This window comes from Apteryx rowi, unplaced genomic scaffold (assembly GCF_003343035.1).
Source record: "Apteryx rowi isolate R43461 unplaced genomic scaffold, aptRow1 scaffold_19, whole genome shotgun sequence".
NCBI lineage: Eukaryota > Metazoa > Chordata > Aves > Apterygiformes > Apterygidae > Apteryx > Apteryx rowi.
Window position 1 is genome coordinate 26,708 of NW_020448196.1, and position 17,930 is coordinate 44,637.

Here is a 17,930-nt window from a genome sequence, read left to right on the forward strand (position 1 = left end):
CTTTGCAGTTCAAATTTCATGGCAGCCTCGCCAAAAAAAATACCTCAAGGCTTGCATTTCCTGGCAGGTGACTTTTTCAAGTTCTACCTTAGCCAAGGTTCAGATTCCTTAAACAGGGTCTCTCTCAATTCCATCAAACAAGACAGTCCCATATCCTAATTGCATCAAGGGCTACCACTTCTCTCACAAGTTTAAATAGGACAAGCATATATACTCACTCTCAGCATAAAGTATATCTAAATAATGTATTTTCTATTCTAGTGGATTTTTAAAAAAATATTTTGTTAAGTCTTTGGGAGCCCATCTAGTTTATCTCCTGCTGATAAACACGTTTCCTCTACTCTTCAGATTGTGCTGGAAGGGGAAAAAGATATAAAATCAACACTTGAATTCACATTCCACACTTCTTTTCTTTCTCCCACCAAACAATGCTACTAGACTGTCCTGGCTTCTTCTACTTGTGTTTTATTCCCATGACTGAGGAACTTGCAGGGGAGACAAATCAAGAGCACACTGAAGGTCCTGTGTCCCAAACAGGTTTCCTCTGGCCACTGATGTCCTCTTTTAGCATGTATTAACACCCAGAGCAGCATCCAAGGCTATCAGCAACTAAGTCAGCGCTGGGGAAGGTCACTTTATTCTCAAAAATGCCTCTTTGCATTTCAAGAAAAAAAAAAAATTGTAGCACCATGGTGATCTGTTTTGAAATAAAATAGTCTGGTGTGCACTATCCACTTAAACAGAAATAACAGAGGCACTCACACCCCCAGTGAAGTTTTCTAAATCTGACCTTGCCTGCTGTGTGCTAACATTCCTAAATATTAACTTCTTCCTCTCACGAAAGACAGCATTTCTACTGCTAAGCACAAATTTTACTGCCAAAGATGTTTCAAGACAGTCCTATAAGAAACATTGTCTTTTCCTTTTAGAAGCCCGTTCATTTAGAAACTCCTAGAGGAAATGGTGTTATATTATATCTATGTTAATATCTCCCCTCCAGTCCTGACATGGTGACACGATGCCTTGCATGATCATCTTACAGTGCTGAATGAGAAGGCATAAATATTGTATCGGAGAGTAAATCTCTCCCAGGCTTTCCTTGAATTTCCTTATCCTTCACTGACTGCATCTGCCACTATTCTTCCTTGTCCACATACAGATGACACAGTGAGCTAACAGAGGTGACTTCTTAAAGGAGAATGCAGAGGAAAATAAGAATCACTAGTGTCACTATTATAATTTGGCATTTTCATTTGGAGTCCTTTTATTTGTTTGGAGGGATTAAGAAAGTCACAGGGTAGGGATGGGTGCTGAAACTAGTTATTCCCCTCAAATTCTTGCTCAGAGTTCAAGCTGAAAGGGGAAAAAAGGGAAAAAAGAAAAAATAACAATTTGACATCTGCAAAACCAATACAGAGTCCCTTTCTTGGGATGAGCAGTTAGGTGGATCTTTGATGTTCCAAGACCCTGATATTTTCTGCGACAGGTTGCTGGAGCATACTGTGCTATAATATCAAAAGCATTGCCAGGAGGAACAATAGAGTTGCCAAAAGCCGACTGGGTATCCTTGATGTCTGTGCCGCGTTCTCACCACGGGATGGCTCGGCTGACTCATGCACGGTATCATCTGTTCAAACAGAAAGCATACATTCCAATGAGATTTTGCATCCTTAATAAATTCTCACTGAGCCGACAACTGTAAGTAGATTTCAGTGCCTTTATGAAATAGGTCAATGAACCTTGTGCTGTCATTGACTTTCACAACCGTGTAATATCTCATTATGTAACCAACTTGGGGCCAAGTCCTGCATTTCTTACTGGCAAAACTCCCACCGAAGACCAGAGGAGCAGCAAGTAAGTCTGACTTCAACAGACTGAGGAAGGAAGGATTCCTCCTCTTATAAAATACTGTAGCTCTAGCTTTGGATGGCTCATTAGATAGCAAAGTCAATAGCTAGACAGCTAAATAAAAATACCTGATTTTCAAAAGGGCTTGAAGAGGAGTTGCACGTGCTCAGAATTAATTTCCAAGGTAATCCCCTTACTGAGTTACAGATTTTGCCTGCTAAATTTGAAATGATAGTCCATAAGCCTATGCGTACAGTCCACTTCCACACATAGAATTTCCACTGAAGTATACTGCATTTTGGGATACCCAGGGGATATGATACTAGTCTCTCTTTCTTGAAACTTAATTTTAAAGGCTAACACATAACAATCTCTGATTTTACAGAATACATATACAATCTGAAAAAAACCTCTCATAGGTAATAGCTTACTTTTTATATTGCACAAAAACAAATTTACATATATGCTTCTAAAACTAACGAAAAAAGAACCAGCTTTCTTGGAAAAACATGCTTATATGTTAGTAACAGAAGAGAATACAGTAGAAAAAATATTCCACTAAATTTCTGATGCTGAATAAAGCTCTATTTAGTTTTATAAATTAAAAAAAATCAGCACTAGAGCCATAGTTTGTTTCATAAAAAATATAGGTAAGTCAAATGCAACTCTAGTGTTGTTAAAGGTATAGTATTTTTCTTTACAAAATCCTCCATATCCACAGTTATCCAATTTGGCTATTTTAACTGTATCTGTCTGAAGTCTGCCATACAAAGTCAGCTCTGGGTTTGAATTTTCTACATACTAAATGAATGAAATCAGCTGCACCTTTTTAGGGAGTGTGAAGTGGCCTCAAAATGTATTTCTAAGTTATTTTAGAGTGCCTAAGTTTTCAGGAAAATTAACGCTCTCTCACTACCTAGTGTACTAAGCTTCTCCATTTTATGAGAGGTTTCTACATACCTATGATACCTCTGCCTCGTAGTTCCCATCTCAACAAATTACATTATCAGGATTACACCGGATGAGAGCTGTGCAATTCCAATTAAAGGCACCAAGAGAAGCAGGAGTTGCAGGACAAAGAACACGACACAGCTTTGAAATGAAACCTTTCAAGTTACTTAGCTTTAGTTAGAAACAAGCCTCCCTTAACGCCTCTGACACCTAGCAGGTAGAGCACTCAGGATAATTTAGGCTAATTGGCTCTTCAGCATCAGTCTGGTATCACTGGAAAGYGCACAGTAAACTGGCTTAACAATCTACCCCATGCTTGGCAGCATTAATTGATGCTACAGTTATATCAGACTTATCAGTCATGTCTTCAGCATCGTTCAAGGTAGACACATGAAGAGCAAGCAATCATCGTTTGCAAGGATTTTTACATTCGTAAGAAAGGGACAAAAGTATTCACCAGATGCAAGTCTCACTAAAATCAGTGGGAAAGACTGACTGCAGTTCCTTCAGGCACAGTTCCTTACAAATGCATGGCAGAGAGAATCTCCCTGAGACTTAGGCCCTGAATAAGGCCGTAGTATCCTTCCTCCAGAACGATTCCAAAGGGCCCTAAAACTTTCAGTAAATGCTAGATATTTAAAATTGTGCTAGTTCCAGTGGTTGTCAGAACCAAAAGCTGTATCATATTTCACTTGCTAGTTACACACCTGTACTTTGATGACACTACAATCAGAACACAGTATTTCACAAGAAGAGCTCCCCAATTAAATCGTAGTGATGTTTTTCTGCTGGAAATTCCCAGACTATCTTAACTTTCAGTCCTACCTTCTTCAAAATATTCAGAGTCAGGTGTGCTCAGACTGGAAACATTTACTCACTACTGATGAACCAAACTAAAAGGGGGGAATGATGAGACTTATCTTCCACCTCTTGCATCATCAATGGAATTGCAAATAAGTGTGAATTATTGGTCTCTCTAATTTGCAACATCAAATGCCAACAGTTCTGTCCCAATTACATGCATGAGTCAGCACCGAGATGTAATGGGTCAGAAATGGTATAGAGCAGTGATAAATTCTACTTCTCTGAATACTGGCTACTGATAAAAAAACTGAACTGAGAAAACCCTCTAAATTAAGAAGACTACTTCTTAAATAAAAAATAGGGAGATCTTCTATGATGCCATTTTTATAAAGTCATTCTTCACAGCAGAATTCATTTTCATGTAACTTTAAGGGATTCTTTTCAAGGAACCATCTGGGTTTTTTGTCAAGGCAGTCCCAAGGTCTCTTTGCACTTGTATATTAGAGCACACTTTTCATGTGTAGTTCTCAAAACTGCTTTACAAATATGATTTTCCTTGGAGGTGTGCAGTTATAACACTGCACAATCTTAAATACTTAGGGGGAAGGTTTTAGTTTATTTTAACACTGAAGGCAAGTGATGAAGAGGACAAAATTCACTAGTAAAATCTGGAAGGTCACTGCTAAAGACAGGGAATGCTAGCAGTAATTAGAAAAAAGTATTCTGACAGCCATGAATTTTCCAGATCACATAGCTTTACATCATATGCTTCAAGTATAATTTTTCCAGATATGCACAGCTACAATTTTTATTTTAGGGATTTTTTTATTATTATTAAGTAGGAAAAGAAGGGGAAGACAGGAAAAGGGCTGATTACTTTCATGACTTCTGAAATAAGAGCAGTTTCCACAGATCAGCTTCCTACAATTCCCTGAACAAAAACAGCGGAATTACAAAGGTTCAAAAATCACGCAAATGGTGATTTTTAGAAGGATGGTTATAGTGATCAGTCTGTAGAATGTGACCCTCCTGCCCCCCAAATCTTCTGTCTACTGTAAGGGAAGGTAGTGGCAGGCTAGGTGAGAGTGCACACACAGAAGACGCATGCCAGAGACAGGTAAATTAGTACACAGCGCAGATCACATGCAACAGGAGTCACTGAGGCAGCTGGAAGTCTAACAGCCTAATAATAGGAAAGCGTGAGAGCAGGTGGCAGGTCCGGGAATGACTGATTATCTAACAGTGACTGGTCCAAATAATAACACAAATATACACTCATCTCAGGAATGGGAACTTTTGCTGTCTTATTAAGGGTATTATTTCCCCTGCTAACACACCGACTACTTCATCTCAGTTTGCAGAATGTTCTTTATATGATTTTAGTTTCCTCTTTTGCCTGATGCTTTCTAATGATATGTTTTTGTGACAGTGCTAGCTAGGTATTACCATTCAACTGGGAAGTGATCAGCAGTGTTTGAAAAAAAACACTCAGTTCCCTAAAATCACGTGTTTATTACTCAGATGAAGATCTCCCTTGCAAGCCAGTAAACAGGAGGGATACATGTTATTTAGCCCATATTCACCAAATCACAAATGTAAAAGAGCACATTGAGTTTCTAGATTCATAAGGTATCTAGAGATAGGGAATGATTGTCCCAAATTCCTGCTCTAGAAGGATAATACTACTAATAAAAGCACAAATGTATCTCCACTATAAATATTGCATTTACATTTGCTTAGAGAATATCCTAGATTCTCAAAACCAAAATATTTAGGAGAGTTTTAAAAATCCTCTTCAGAAAAATAATGAAATCTACTGTATTTTCATAGGTAAATCATTCAAACTGGATAACTTGTTAAAGTCTTTTTTATATTTCTGCCTAAATAATGATTTTTATTTAAAGGATCAGCAAGTATAATCCAGGGTTACAAAGAGCAAAAAGAAATAATACACTTCATACTAAAGGGAAAGTCCCCTTTCAAATAACCTAAAAGAGAGAAAGATCTTGGTAATCTGTTCTTCAGGGTATGTACTAACTGGTACATGTGGAATTTTTTCTGGTAAGATTTGTTTATTTAACTGTATACTTTAATTTTTGAGGCTTGAATACAAACACTGTGTGAGCAGTGTGTAGGTACAGATAAAAAAAACATGTAAATATTATTGCAAATACTTTTCCTAAATACCTACCTAATTTTAATGTCATGAGCCATGCCATTGAAGTTGGTGGGATTACTCACACCCCTAGAGTTAAACATGCTCCTATCTGTCATGGATCTGAGTCACACAAACACATACATGCACTCCCCACACCGAGGAACATAGCTTTGTGGTCACAGTTAACCTAACCTTGAGGGGAGGGGGGGAGAGGGGGGAGAGGGGGGTCCTAAAATGTTCGCCTAAGTCTGCTCCAGTAAAATCTGGATGGGAATTTATACATACAAGTGTGTTTGCCTGGGTGTGTGTGTGCGTAAGTAAAATATAATACTTTGCCTAACCAAGCATACAGAAAAATGCATGTATTTTTAAAGGACTAATGTTCTTACTTAAGCACTAGCTCTATCAGTTGCATGCCTGTGTCATGCGCTAACATGAAACAAGCAGTGGGTCTGTCGTTTTTGAGGGCCTTTTGAAACCACATGACAAAGTACACACATCGACTTTGTGCCTAAAACTTTGGGCCCTGTTAGTAAATAGAGTGCTTTGCCAACATGCTGGGTGTTTGGCATGGAAGGGCCAGTGACTTCAGGAGACCGGTGGAAATTTTACACTGGCACACACCATATTCTATTAAACCGCATCACCCAAAAACCAAATAAAGCAACGTTTTTCCTCCCCTGCATTAAACAAGGATACAGGAAATATACCGTAAGTGATATTAGCACTGCTAGAAATGAGCAAAGGCAGAGCAATTATACCATGCAAAGCATGCAGAGAGAAGAGGAAAAAAAGTACTGAAGCACCAGAGGGATAGACGCATTTGTTAAAAGAGATTCTCTAAGCATACTAACCTGCTGGTTCTAATGAATTTTCTACTTTGTCGTTAACATCGAAAACACGATCATGAACACCTATAGTTTTCATACAGCTGTCTATAACAAAAATAGAGATAACAGCCAAATATGTTAGTGAGACACCCTTAAACTCCCCACTTTCCTTTTTTTCTCTGTATCATTTTTTTCTCTATTTATTATATAAAAATAAGTATATTTATATTTTAAAGTCTGCGGCACTTGTCCAAATGCCAGTAGTCTTCCATTTGTACAACAGTTTAAGAAACAACAAGTTAGCAATTGCCATGTAATTAAAACAAAGCTTTATGAAGAATGATAAGAAAATATGATGAAAATCATAACACAAATGTTGCTGTACAGAACAGATACACAAGATTTAACAGTAAAAAAAAGTTTCATTGCTGTTTACCAGACCACACAGTAAAGCATGCGCTACAAAGCCACCCTCAAAAGYTTAATCTAAAGAACTTACTTGCTGGTCGCACAAAGACCTTAAGCTTTAGACAGGATCTCCTTCCATTATCTGGGATCGCAGAAGCTGTAAATAGGGAAGAATGAAAGAGAAGAGGAAGAGTAAGAGAGAGAAAATGCATATTAGCCTTTGTCCTATAAAAAAAAAATCCTTTATTTTCCCTTCATCTGAAGGGATAAACACATTTCAGCCTCTGCATGTATGGATTCCAAGTACACAAAGTAGCTTGATCACGCAAAAGCAGGGAAAGAACTTCAGATCTGATCTTGTTCTAATCCCTTTCTTGATTATTTTACATGAGACAAGTGAAGCATGTGATATTCACAAAAGTTTCATTATCTCCTTTCACCTTTCCACACCTTTTTCTCAAGTGGTTGTTTAATATAGTTTCTGCTGTAATGCAGGTGTTTACTCTGCAAAATTACACTTTAGAATAATTAGGATTACTTACAGAAAAGCTAGTCTTGAAATGCTAGGCCATAGGTTTTAGCAACCCAAAAAGGGATGGGGGAAAAAAAAAAACACAGAAAAAATGATGATGACTGCTAAAAATTTAAATATATATTTACTTCCAAGAAAATAGAAATATGTACATTTAAATCCTACAGAAAAAGTCAGCACCCATATTCCATAACCTATCTGCCTTTGTTGCAAAAACACTTACCTTGCTTCAGTAAAAACGTGATTCCCTATGTTATATAACTAACAGACTAAACCCAGCTCATTCCTTCTGTCTGCCCTCCCCGGCACTTGCCATTCCACATATTTCACTATAAGAATACTTACTGTCCAAGCAGAAAATGAAGAAGGGGAAAYGACATGTCTAGCACTGTACAAAAGATAATACAGAGACCACTATGGTCAGCACCTACTTATTTCCCCAGGACCAAGTGCTGCTATGAATACTTCCTTACTTTTAGCAACTGTTCTTGCCTCAAAATGTGCAATTACAGTGAAATACCCCTGCCTGTCACCTCAGACTGGATTTTCTGCCAACCTGAAGTCACCTTGGCAACTTCCATCAACGTTTGCAATTTTTAAAYTGTACATTGGCCTGGCAACTGAGGTACTCGATTTGGGCATACAAATTTTCCCTTGAGAAAGATGATCTGTGTATACGGTTTTTTTGCCCTTGCAAAAAATCTCAGAGGCTATAGCTGAAAATATTGCCTGAAGCACTGCAAAGTCATTTTATTTCATTGCACAGTCTCCTCCATCATTCAAAAAGCTACGTACTAAGGCAGAGCAAGAGACGCTTTTTCTTGAAAATGACAACTACTGGAAGCTGTCTGGATTTACAAAAAGATGATTGGGCTGGCAGGAAGTCTGTTTTGTTTATCATCCGTTTTTATTAATTCTGTCCCTGTTTGTGACAATTAATGAAAATGATTTATGTATAGACATATGAACTCACACTCTGTCTGCATGCTAAGCTCACCCTTGAAGGACTCCTCACTCACTCAAAATGAATTCCCTTCATTCTGGATGATGCATCTCCATGGCAAGCATCAGCTTCTTCCTAGGAAGGACTAGCAATTGCAGTACATGTGCAGAAAAAGGAACAATGTCAGAGTCGAACAGAGCTAATGCTGTGGCTTTGCACCGAACAATGTCAGAGTCGAATAGAGCTAATGCTGTGGCTCTGCACCTGTTGGGAAGTACTTGAAAGATTGTTTCCTTCTTTTGATTAAAAGACAAAAAGTGTGCAGAAATGATGCTCCCCCCTTCACGACAACAAGCAATTAAGAAGTGCTAACAGCTGGCTTTGCTTTAGGCTCTTACTAAATCAAAGTCAGAAAAACTCCCTCTACTGACATTTACAGTAACTGGCGTGTTATTTAGGGCACAATATTTGTGCTGCATGGTTATATCCAGGAAATTGYGTCCTCTCTGTGGCCCTGACTGAATATATGCAACTGGCTAACTGCTTAACTCAGACTAAACAGGCAGTTGTGGATTGCTCAAAAGATCAGAATTCGACATTTATTATCCCATTATTAATACAAAGGTGGAAATAACATTTCCAACATTAGCCAAAATAGAGACCACATTGTAATTTCGTCACTAAAAGACTTTTTGCTGCTCAGAAATTATTTTAGTAGTACATCAAGATACACATTTATTCAAAGGCAAGATTTAGCTTTGATGATTACATGCTGCTATTTACACCCATAAAATAAGCGTATTTGGGCTCACTGCTATTTATTAGAACACTTTGTTAGTCAATGCCAGTACCATGATAGCTAGGATTGGATAATATTTTATTTGGAAAAACAGAAAATAAATGCTCTGTACATATAAAGTTTATATGTATAGACAAACTACAGCTTGTAATTTGCTATGTTCTTTGGGAGAAAAATACTAAAATCTGCTCCCTGTTTAAAGCTCCTTTTTCTACCAGCCCTTACAAAACTTTGCATATTATATGTTGATTCATGACCTGAAGACAATCTAACAGGTACATTTAATTCATCATCCTAGGAACTGACACAGTTTTAGTGATATGTATGAAAAAGTGCTTTTTTTCCTTTCCAAGGAAATTACACAATCTCATGCTTGCAGTAAAATTAGGAGGATTCCTCTTTCATCGCAGTGTTTTACTCCTTCAGGAAGGAATAATAATAATAATAAAAAAGTAAAGTGAGTTACTGTTCTGCTTTCACATCTGGTCAACCACCAAGAACAAGGTGATGAAGGAAAATACTGCAACCTCTCTTGCCTTCCTGAGAAATTAAGAAATTGTTTGCCAAGCTGGATGACTGCAATCAATTTTTATTTCTTCCCTTCTCCTCCCTCCCTCCTCCTTTTCCTTTTCATCTTAAAACAAAAACACTGACTAGCTGTAGTGTTCACTTTAAGCCCAGATGTATCACCCAAAGGGCACAGTCAGGATGGCTCATATCATCTGTCCTCCCCACACACACATTGCAGCAAGTTTGTCAGTACTGTTCTGCTGTCTTCCCTCTCCTCGTTATTCTGCAATGTTTTCACCATCACTGAGAAAACCCTGACTTTTGGATTAAAACGTCCAGGATAAGATGGCAACAACTGGAAATTTTTTTTCTCCCCTCTTTCACTGACAACCCCAAGATCTTTTTTCTCTGAACGCTCAATGCTAGGAATATCAGACTTGCTTTTGACTAGGCAAAGCCAACATTTTTCATTAAATCTGTTTTTTGCATAAGTCAATGCCTTGAAGTTTGAACTCAAGCTGAAGGCTGAAATCCTGTTCTTCTATAAGAAAGCAGCCTTAATGACAACCTTTTGTTACAGAGCACGGAACTCCATCAGGGTGACCTGTAAAAGGGAGTTTTGAGTAACAACTGTAAAGAAACATTAAGTGACCAAAAACAACACAGAGGAAAGGGTAAGCTGCACATACTACTGGCAATAAACGCTAAATGTGCTTTTTCTGCAGGGAAAATAATGCATCAGCTGGGACCCATCAACAGCAGAGGTTCGCATGAAAAATTCTGGGATCAGTTTGGTTTTTGGAACCAAAAACCTCCTATCAAATTGATAGTCTCTGGAAAAATTCAAATCTTGACTTATACACTTAAAGGTAGGAAAGAGCAAAGTGGTAGCAGAAAGATCAGTGGTTTTAAGCTCTTTCACTTTCCACGAAAGGCGGGTTTTCAACACAGCAGAGTCTGACAAACTCCCTGAGACTCTGTTCCACACTTGTAAGACAGCACCGTTTCTGAACTCTGGAAAGAAAGGCAAATGGTTTCTACCAGCTTGCGATCTGCTAAAGTTCCTTCCCAACTAAACTATTGCTGTTGTTGCTATATTCTACTGAAATTAGCTCTACTAAAAGAAAAGATGTCCTTCCTAAGCAGTACAAAGAGAAACTTCATTCTCCTGTCTGCACAAGACCGAGTTAGCCTCTAAGGCTTTGGTATACGGCTTTGTTATTTGTTCCTTTTAAAGGTGATATTAGCTATAAAATAGAAGCCAGTTCTGAGAGCAGGAAGCCTCTGATGCTAATAGAACCTGTCCCAAGCAACATTTTCCTTTTCAAAAGGCAAAATTCCCAGGGAAAAAAAAAGGGTGATGGAAACCTTGCTGCACAACAAAAAGAATCCTTTGATAAAAGACCCCTTATAAGGAACAAAAGAGGTTATACCCTCTTTTTTCCATGGATGATAAGAGAACAGAAAAGAATCAGTCAGCAAGATTCACAATGAAAAACAGAAGGGGAACTTTACAATGTTGCCAATTCCTATGATTTTATTACAATCCTGATGATATTCCCACCGCCCCACCATCAGCAACCTCATGAGAATCTCCTGGGTCTGTCTGTTTTAAAGAGCATGTTTTAGGCTTCACAGTTACATAAAGACTTGGGGCTAGAAGAAAACACACATTAAATCCTTCTGAAACCACAAGATATATGAAAACAACTCAATGATTATAAAATAATTGTTTCAGTTTCTTCTCTCTTTTTTTTTAATCGAAAATTCTATGATTCAGGAGAAATTCAAGTCATGATTTCTGTATTCTTGAGGTGAAAATTCTGTCTCCATTCAGCTGAACTAGAAAAAAGCACATGCAAAAAACTACTTCTGCTCATAGGACTAGATCCAACTTGGAACCAAAAATGGCACAAAAAGACAAATTAGATGACAAAATTTCTCTTCTCTGAACTACTTCTGGCTACCATTTTTACACCCTGTAAGGAAAGGAAAGAAAGTAAAGAAAATTATTCTCTCCTCATCTAGAGCCAAACCATAACTGTTTCAGTATTTGCGAGCTATATTTAAATAGGGAAATAAAAGTCCTGCTCCCTCCATCCCACTCTCAAGAAGTTCTCTGCTAGAAAACACATTGGATATTATTAATAAATTAGATATAACAGCTTAAGCCCTTAATCAGACAGGATAAGGCTTAGCAGAGTTTTTCAATAACTACTAGGGAGCCATAGATAGAAAACAAATTGTAACATACACAGAAACAGTTTTTTCCTCCCAACAGATATGCAGTTGAACTATTACATTAAATTCCAAAATCTCCTTAAAGGAGTTGTCAAGATATGGCCCAATCAATTTATGAAATGGGCTAATTCTGAGACAGGCAGCAGTTTGGCTGGCAACTATTTGAGGCTCAGTTTCTGACTGAGGAGCATGTTATTTGGAGGCTGCACATAGAAAGCATCTCAACCATCCTATCTGCTGATATTCACATGTAACCAGCGGTTTCCTCTACTTGCCTCCTAATCCATCCTTAGCCTTCTAATTGTAACATTGCACCTTTTACTAAAATGAAAGTCAGGGAACAGACTGATGTAAAAGAAAAAAAAAATCATGAATGCAATGCAAATACTCATTTAGCATTACAAATATATTTAATACTCGAGCCACAATCCACTCTGGGCCCTATTAGACAGCCAAACTGAAACCGCTCAGTATACAAATAGTGTCCCATTTTTCTAAGTCACTCAAATGGCAGCTTCTTTCTGGAGCAGGGGGACACTGACAAAGGAGCTTCCTTTCCTTAAGCAGAACAAAACTCCTGCGTGTCTTCACAGCCCTGATATAACACACTGCAGGCACATGCTGAATGATAATTTCTCTTACTATTTCATATTTCAAGCTTCTATTATCAGTCCACTTGAAATATTCTTTGAATAATTATAAACTAGTGTCTATGATACAAGTCCACAGAGACAAGTCCGTTTATTTCTCACTGTATTTTTGAGAACTGTGATTTCTCTCATTTACCCTTTACATGAATTTTTTTTCTGTGCTCTAATATGGCCAAACAGGGTCTTTTTTTGGTATGAACCCAGATCTCACCTCAGTTCATTACAGAGATACTACTAGCAGCATCCTCTGCGTGTTACACAAATTCCAGTCACTGATAGCTGCTTCCAAGCCACAAACACTGACTGGAAGTATTTGTTCATACTGGGAGGTCTATAGAGAATTATTTTTGAACTTCTCCCCTACCCTTCTAAAGAGACAAGCCAGATACGTACAGCTGGAGTAAACACCTAACACTTACTATCCAACCCAAAGGATTGCACTGTAGTAAACACCTGGAGAAACATCAAGAAAAGGGAACCTGCAGCAACCAAATACACTGGATGATGCGTGCTGTAAATCAGAAACTCATGTTTAGGCAATCCTTCCACTCTCTTAGTCCCGCAAGTTACAAACAATCTCGCCACAAAAAAATATTTAGAGCTCTGATCTGCCTCTAGCCTTTTCAGGTGCAATACTGCTCCCATTAGTCAAATCCAATATCCAGGGAACCTCATATAACCTGCGAAACATAATTCCACCAAGTAGAAGTGTTTTAGCATCGAATACCTTGTGTCAGCTACAAAGCTTTCGAAAGTTTTATTTTTAAGAGCAGTCACCTGCTCCTTTCTTCGTAAAGAAATGAGTATGTGTGAGAGCATTAAAAATGCAGTTTTCCATTATGTTTGCCACAGGCAATATTTCTCAATTTGTGCAAGTCAAAAGAAAAAATAGCCTATTAGTTGTTAGAAGAGTTGAGCCTTTCCCCTGTAGGTTTTCATGTGATTTACCATACAACACAAATGTATGCAAATTAGCTAGGTAAATGCAGAATTAGTTATTAATATTCTTCTCACAATGTAGATTGAAAAAGTTACAAATTTGCATAAATGTTATGACTGAAAAAGTCAGCTAGAATTTAATGAATCAATAAAACACTCCTTTGTGTGTATATATGAAGTGAGGCCTGTATGGAAGGACAACAAAAGAGTCTTTAAAATTATTAACTTAAAAAAAAAAAAAAAAAAAAGACTCCCAGAAAGGATTTATAGATTATGATCTCCTTGTAAGCATTAAAATCTAAAATTAAAAACAGATAAATCCTGTTCCTAGGGAAATCCCAACTTTCACCAATCTTTGAGTTTAATTAGGGAAAAGAAAAAAAAAAAAGTCCATGCATGTCTGTTCTTCCATTCCAATATACCAACAAAAGTTGAGTTCTGTTGTGGTAGTATGAACATGACTCCATTCTGGGAAAATTAAAATACTGACTGTTTATGACTTACTCATTCTTCATAACTAATAATCAAGCACAATTCCTGAGTAAATTCTGACTAAAAACTTATTTGCACCTTTGCTATTGCCCATTCTACCATCTCTCTATATTTAGTCAACACCAGGATGAGATCACATACAAAAATTACAGTGCAAATTAAAGACTGAGAAATCTCAAGCCATCAGACAGATAGAGAGAATCTCTGCTGGAAAAAAAACCTGATCTAGGACTGCCAACAGCACTTGAAAACTATGAAAAATTACTTAAAGTGAAAATCAATCAATCAGTAGTTCACAATACTGCCCATGGTTGAATACAGGCAATGGTACTATGGATACAACTGGTATTTCCAAGAAGCTTTTAAATTCAAAGTATTAAAGGGGTGCCCAATACAAATGCACACTTTGCTTTACTCCTGCATCCTCAACTATATACATATGAAGTGAAGGTAAAAGCAACCATATCATATTTCTCTAGTCATCTGTGTCTGTGTACATACACACATGCATGGAGTAGTATTCTGCAGCTCATGCAAAATATAAATCACTACACCAAATGCACAACAACAGAGAAACAGACTTGTTAAAAATCATGTGCACAACAAACAGAATATGAAATACTGCTTTTATTTCCTAACGTCTTATACCTAATTTGCACTTGTTTTGCACTGGTGTAAAAACACTGGATTATTATGGCCTACATTGTAATTGACTGTATTTCTCAGACCCGCCAAAAATAGCCTAGGAAATGGAAATGACTTGCCAGACACATCCGAGAACAAATGCTATTTTAGCGAGAGTTCCTGGAAGAAAGTAATACACAGTTACTCTTTGTGCATTAGCACTTAACRTTGACTCAGCTGTCCCATTTCAACTGCTTGGCCAGGAAGGATATACATTTTTTTTGCAGTTCCTAATCCACTGCACCTTATATATCTGGTTGAAGGCTGCACAGATTGAAATTAGGTTTCATACTGAAAGCCATTTCAAATAAAATCAAACTCTGTATGGTAAGAGACRTAAACCATGGATTTCCAGTTTAATTAAGCCATTTGTCCAGTATTTCCTCTATTAAGGGATTCAGTGTGGTCCAGTCCCATATCTGTCTGCCTCAGGAAGGTCCCTTATCTGCTCTAGCAGGTGATTTAAGACAAGACTTCTCTGTTGTTAGATTACCACATGGCTGGTACACTGCGGTCAGACTTTTCCAGTGCAGAACACAAAAGCATCCAGAAGCCCAGTCCCTCAGTGCTGGGCACCTCCTGAGCTGAGCAAAAGCTGAGGGCTCACGTGAGGCAGACAGCATCACGCTGGATCAAGTCTAAAGGTTTATTACAGTCATATTGTTATCGTCTGTCCTCTCAAGTTACAGAGTGCACCTGTGCACAAGACAACACAAAATCACCTCAATGCAGGGCAGCCTGTATCCTTCAAACCTTCTGGAGAACAACAACGCAGACATTTCAGCTGCAGAAAACACCGTGCTCTGAGCTGTTCCCCGAAACAAGCCCACCTATGTGACAACCTAGCTCAGCTGTGCTTTACAAAGGCTCTTTCTGTAAGAGCAAGAACAGTTATGTTTGCTTATGAACTGGGACAAAGCTGTCATCTGACCGCAGCCTGAGCTTCCCAGCGAATCTGTCTTGCCTCTGCAGTGCTTCTTCTCATTAAAAAACAAACAAAGCTCAGCTGGAAATAAAYGAAAGGCATATCCTAGTTTGAATGGACTTTTAGTTGCACGTAAGCTCCTGTGAAACATAAGGTGGTAAAGATGCAGAACAGGTCATATGYTTCCTCCCACATGAAATATTTGCAGGTCTTTCTCCCATATATGGGTTTCTCTTTCATAAATGCAAACTACATTACGTACCGCAAAATAAGGGCCAACATTACTACACTAGCACAATATAAATGACTGATGTCACACACCTCTATTGTATCAAGCTAACATTATTATTGACTAGAATGAAATAAGAGCCACAGATCTCATTACTGTTTTCAGTGGCATCAACAGAAACAAATACAGTTATTGTACAACATTAAGACTGTATTAGAGTAAATTGCTAATAAAACAAGTTAATACTATCAAATAGAGCACTTAGGGAAAAATATATCCTTTTCATACTTTTCATAAGCACTTTTATACTTTGATTTTCCCTTGGTATCACTAGAAATAACATGTTTTTCTTCAAGCAGGCTATCCATTTTGCTAATTTCCATCTCTAAGAACTAGACATAAGTAAATCCTTTGAAGAGACATTATAGTCTTGTTAGTAATGACCTTCTCTTTTTGATCTTTAAAGCAACATGTTCACCCGCATGGAATTTGTGGGTACTGTATCATGTTACTAAACCTCATATACTTTAAGGACTTCATATTACCCATATCTGGCTCTACCACTGCTGACACTATAATTAAAACCAAGAGGAGCATTCCATTCTGCTCTATTTTCATGCGCTTGCTACTTTCTTTAAAATATTTGGAAAGATTTCTAGCTTCCTATACTACACATGTAAATTCTGTCCGTTCCTAAAAACAAAAAAGTAATTGTAAGTATTGTATTGTGTTGGAAGTGTGACAAGCACCCAGACATGAAAAGTTACTTCTACTGATTCACCCAACCAAAGCAGCAAAATCCTGTGTTTATGCCCCTCTCGAGGAAAAAGCAGAAGAGACAGGAAGAGAAGAGATCTACAATAAGCCACCTTAAGAACAAGGGAAATTTAGAAAAAAAGCAGGAACTAGGGAGTTTATATGGTGGTTGCTTAACATAAAGGCAAATGGTGAGAATAATGCAGTTTTGAATGTGTCTGAATGCGTTTGAATGCACGTGCATATCCAGAAGTATGCAAATGTATTGCTTCAAGAGAATCCATTGCCCAAAAGATTTCAGAAAGGCCTTCCTTTGGAGAAAGGTCTACCAACAACTCAACACAGCTTTTACAAAAAATGCCTTTATGCACATAGCTAGCTTCTCTACAAATAAATCCAAGTAGGGCAGGATGAAAATCAGGTAAGAAATAGAAAGAATAAAGTCTGTAAAACACACAATAGTCCTCTGTAATTCAAGCTGTTTCTAACAAGTAAGGAAAGATTCTTGGGGCAGAAACCTTCCGTTTCATTACACCGACTATAATGGGGTCCCAGCCCATGACTGAGTACAGTACGAATTAAATAACAGATGCCAGCACCATATTAATAACAGTACATCTTTATCAGGTGAATTCCCAGTTTTTTTAAGTCCTGGAGAGGGACTACTGAACCTTCAGTCACGCTGCCATACGAGCCAGAAATTTTTCTTCCAGTCTTTAAAAGGATTTCCTTAACCCTTCAACTTGTCACTCTTCCTATGAAAAATTCTTGAGCACATTAGGCTGAAGTCTTCCCTCTGACTGAAAGTTGTCCAGTGTATCAGGCCACAGCAGTTTTCTTTAAGCTTCTCAGCTCCCTGCTTCTTTATTTCACCTGTCTAGTTTGTGTGCAGTGCTACAGGTCACACTCGCTCTCAGAAAGCTGTATTTGAAAAAAGCCAATCTCCGCAAGTGTTATTTCATCACTGCAACCTCTTCAAGGAGAACTGTTGCCTTGTCAGCAATGTGACATGTCTCACCTGTACCAGAAAAGAACTGTAGACTGTCGTAACTATGACTGTGGGAAAGTTTGACACACCCAGGGGATAGCTAACATTTCATCTTACTCTGCTACAAATTATTTCCTTCCACGTTGTTTTTTTTTTAATTAATGTATAGCACAGGATGTTCATCCCTATTTCCAGTGATTACTCCCAGCTGAACTCAAAAATAGATATGTATGTGTGTACATT

The 17,930-nt window shown here is 37.9% G+C and overlaps 1 protein-coding gene across 1 annotated transcript in view; it reads right to left on the reverse strand.

The window, feature by feature from the left end:
* Nucleotides 1-266: 266 nt before the first annotated feature.
* Nucleotides 267-17,930, reverse strand: part of EFNA5 (ephrin A5) — a 40,598-nt gene continuing 22,934 nt past the window's right edge. The window contains exons 2-4 of the mRNA XM_026062286.1: nt 7,091-7,156; nt 6,616-6,696; nt 267-1,627 (exon numbers count right to left, since the gene is read on the reverse strand). Of these exons, the coding sequence (XP_025918071.1) occupies nt 1,506-1,627; nt 6,616-6,696; nt 7,091-7,156 (269 nt within the window). The 3' untranslated portion in view covers nt 267-1,505. The remainder of the gene's footprint in view (nt 1,628-6,615; nt 6,697-7,090; nt 7,157-17,930) is intronic.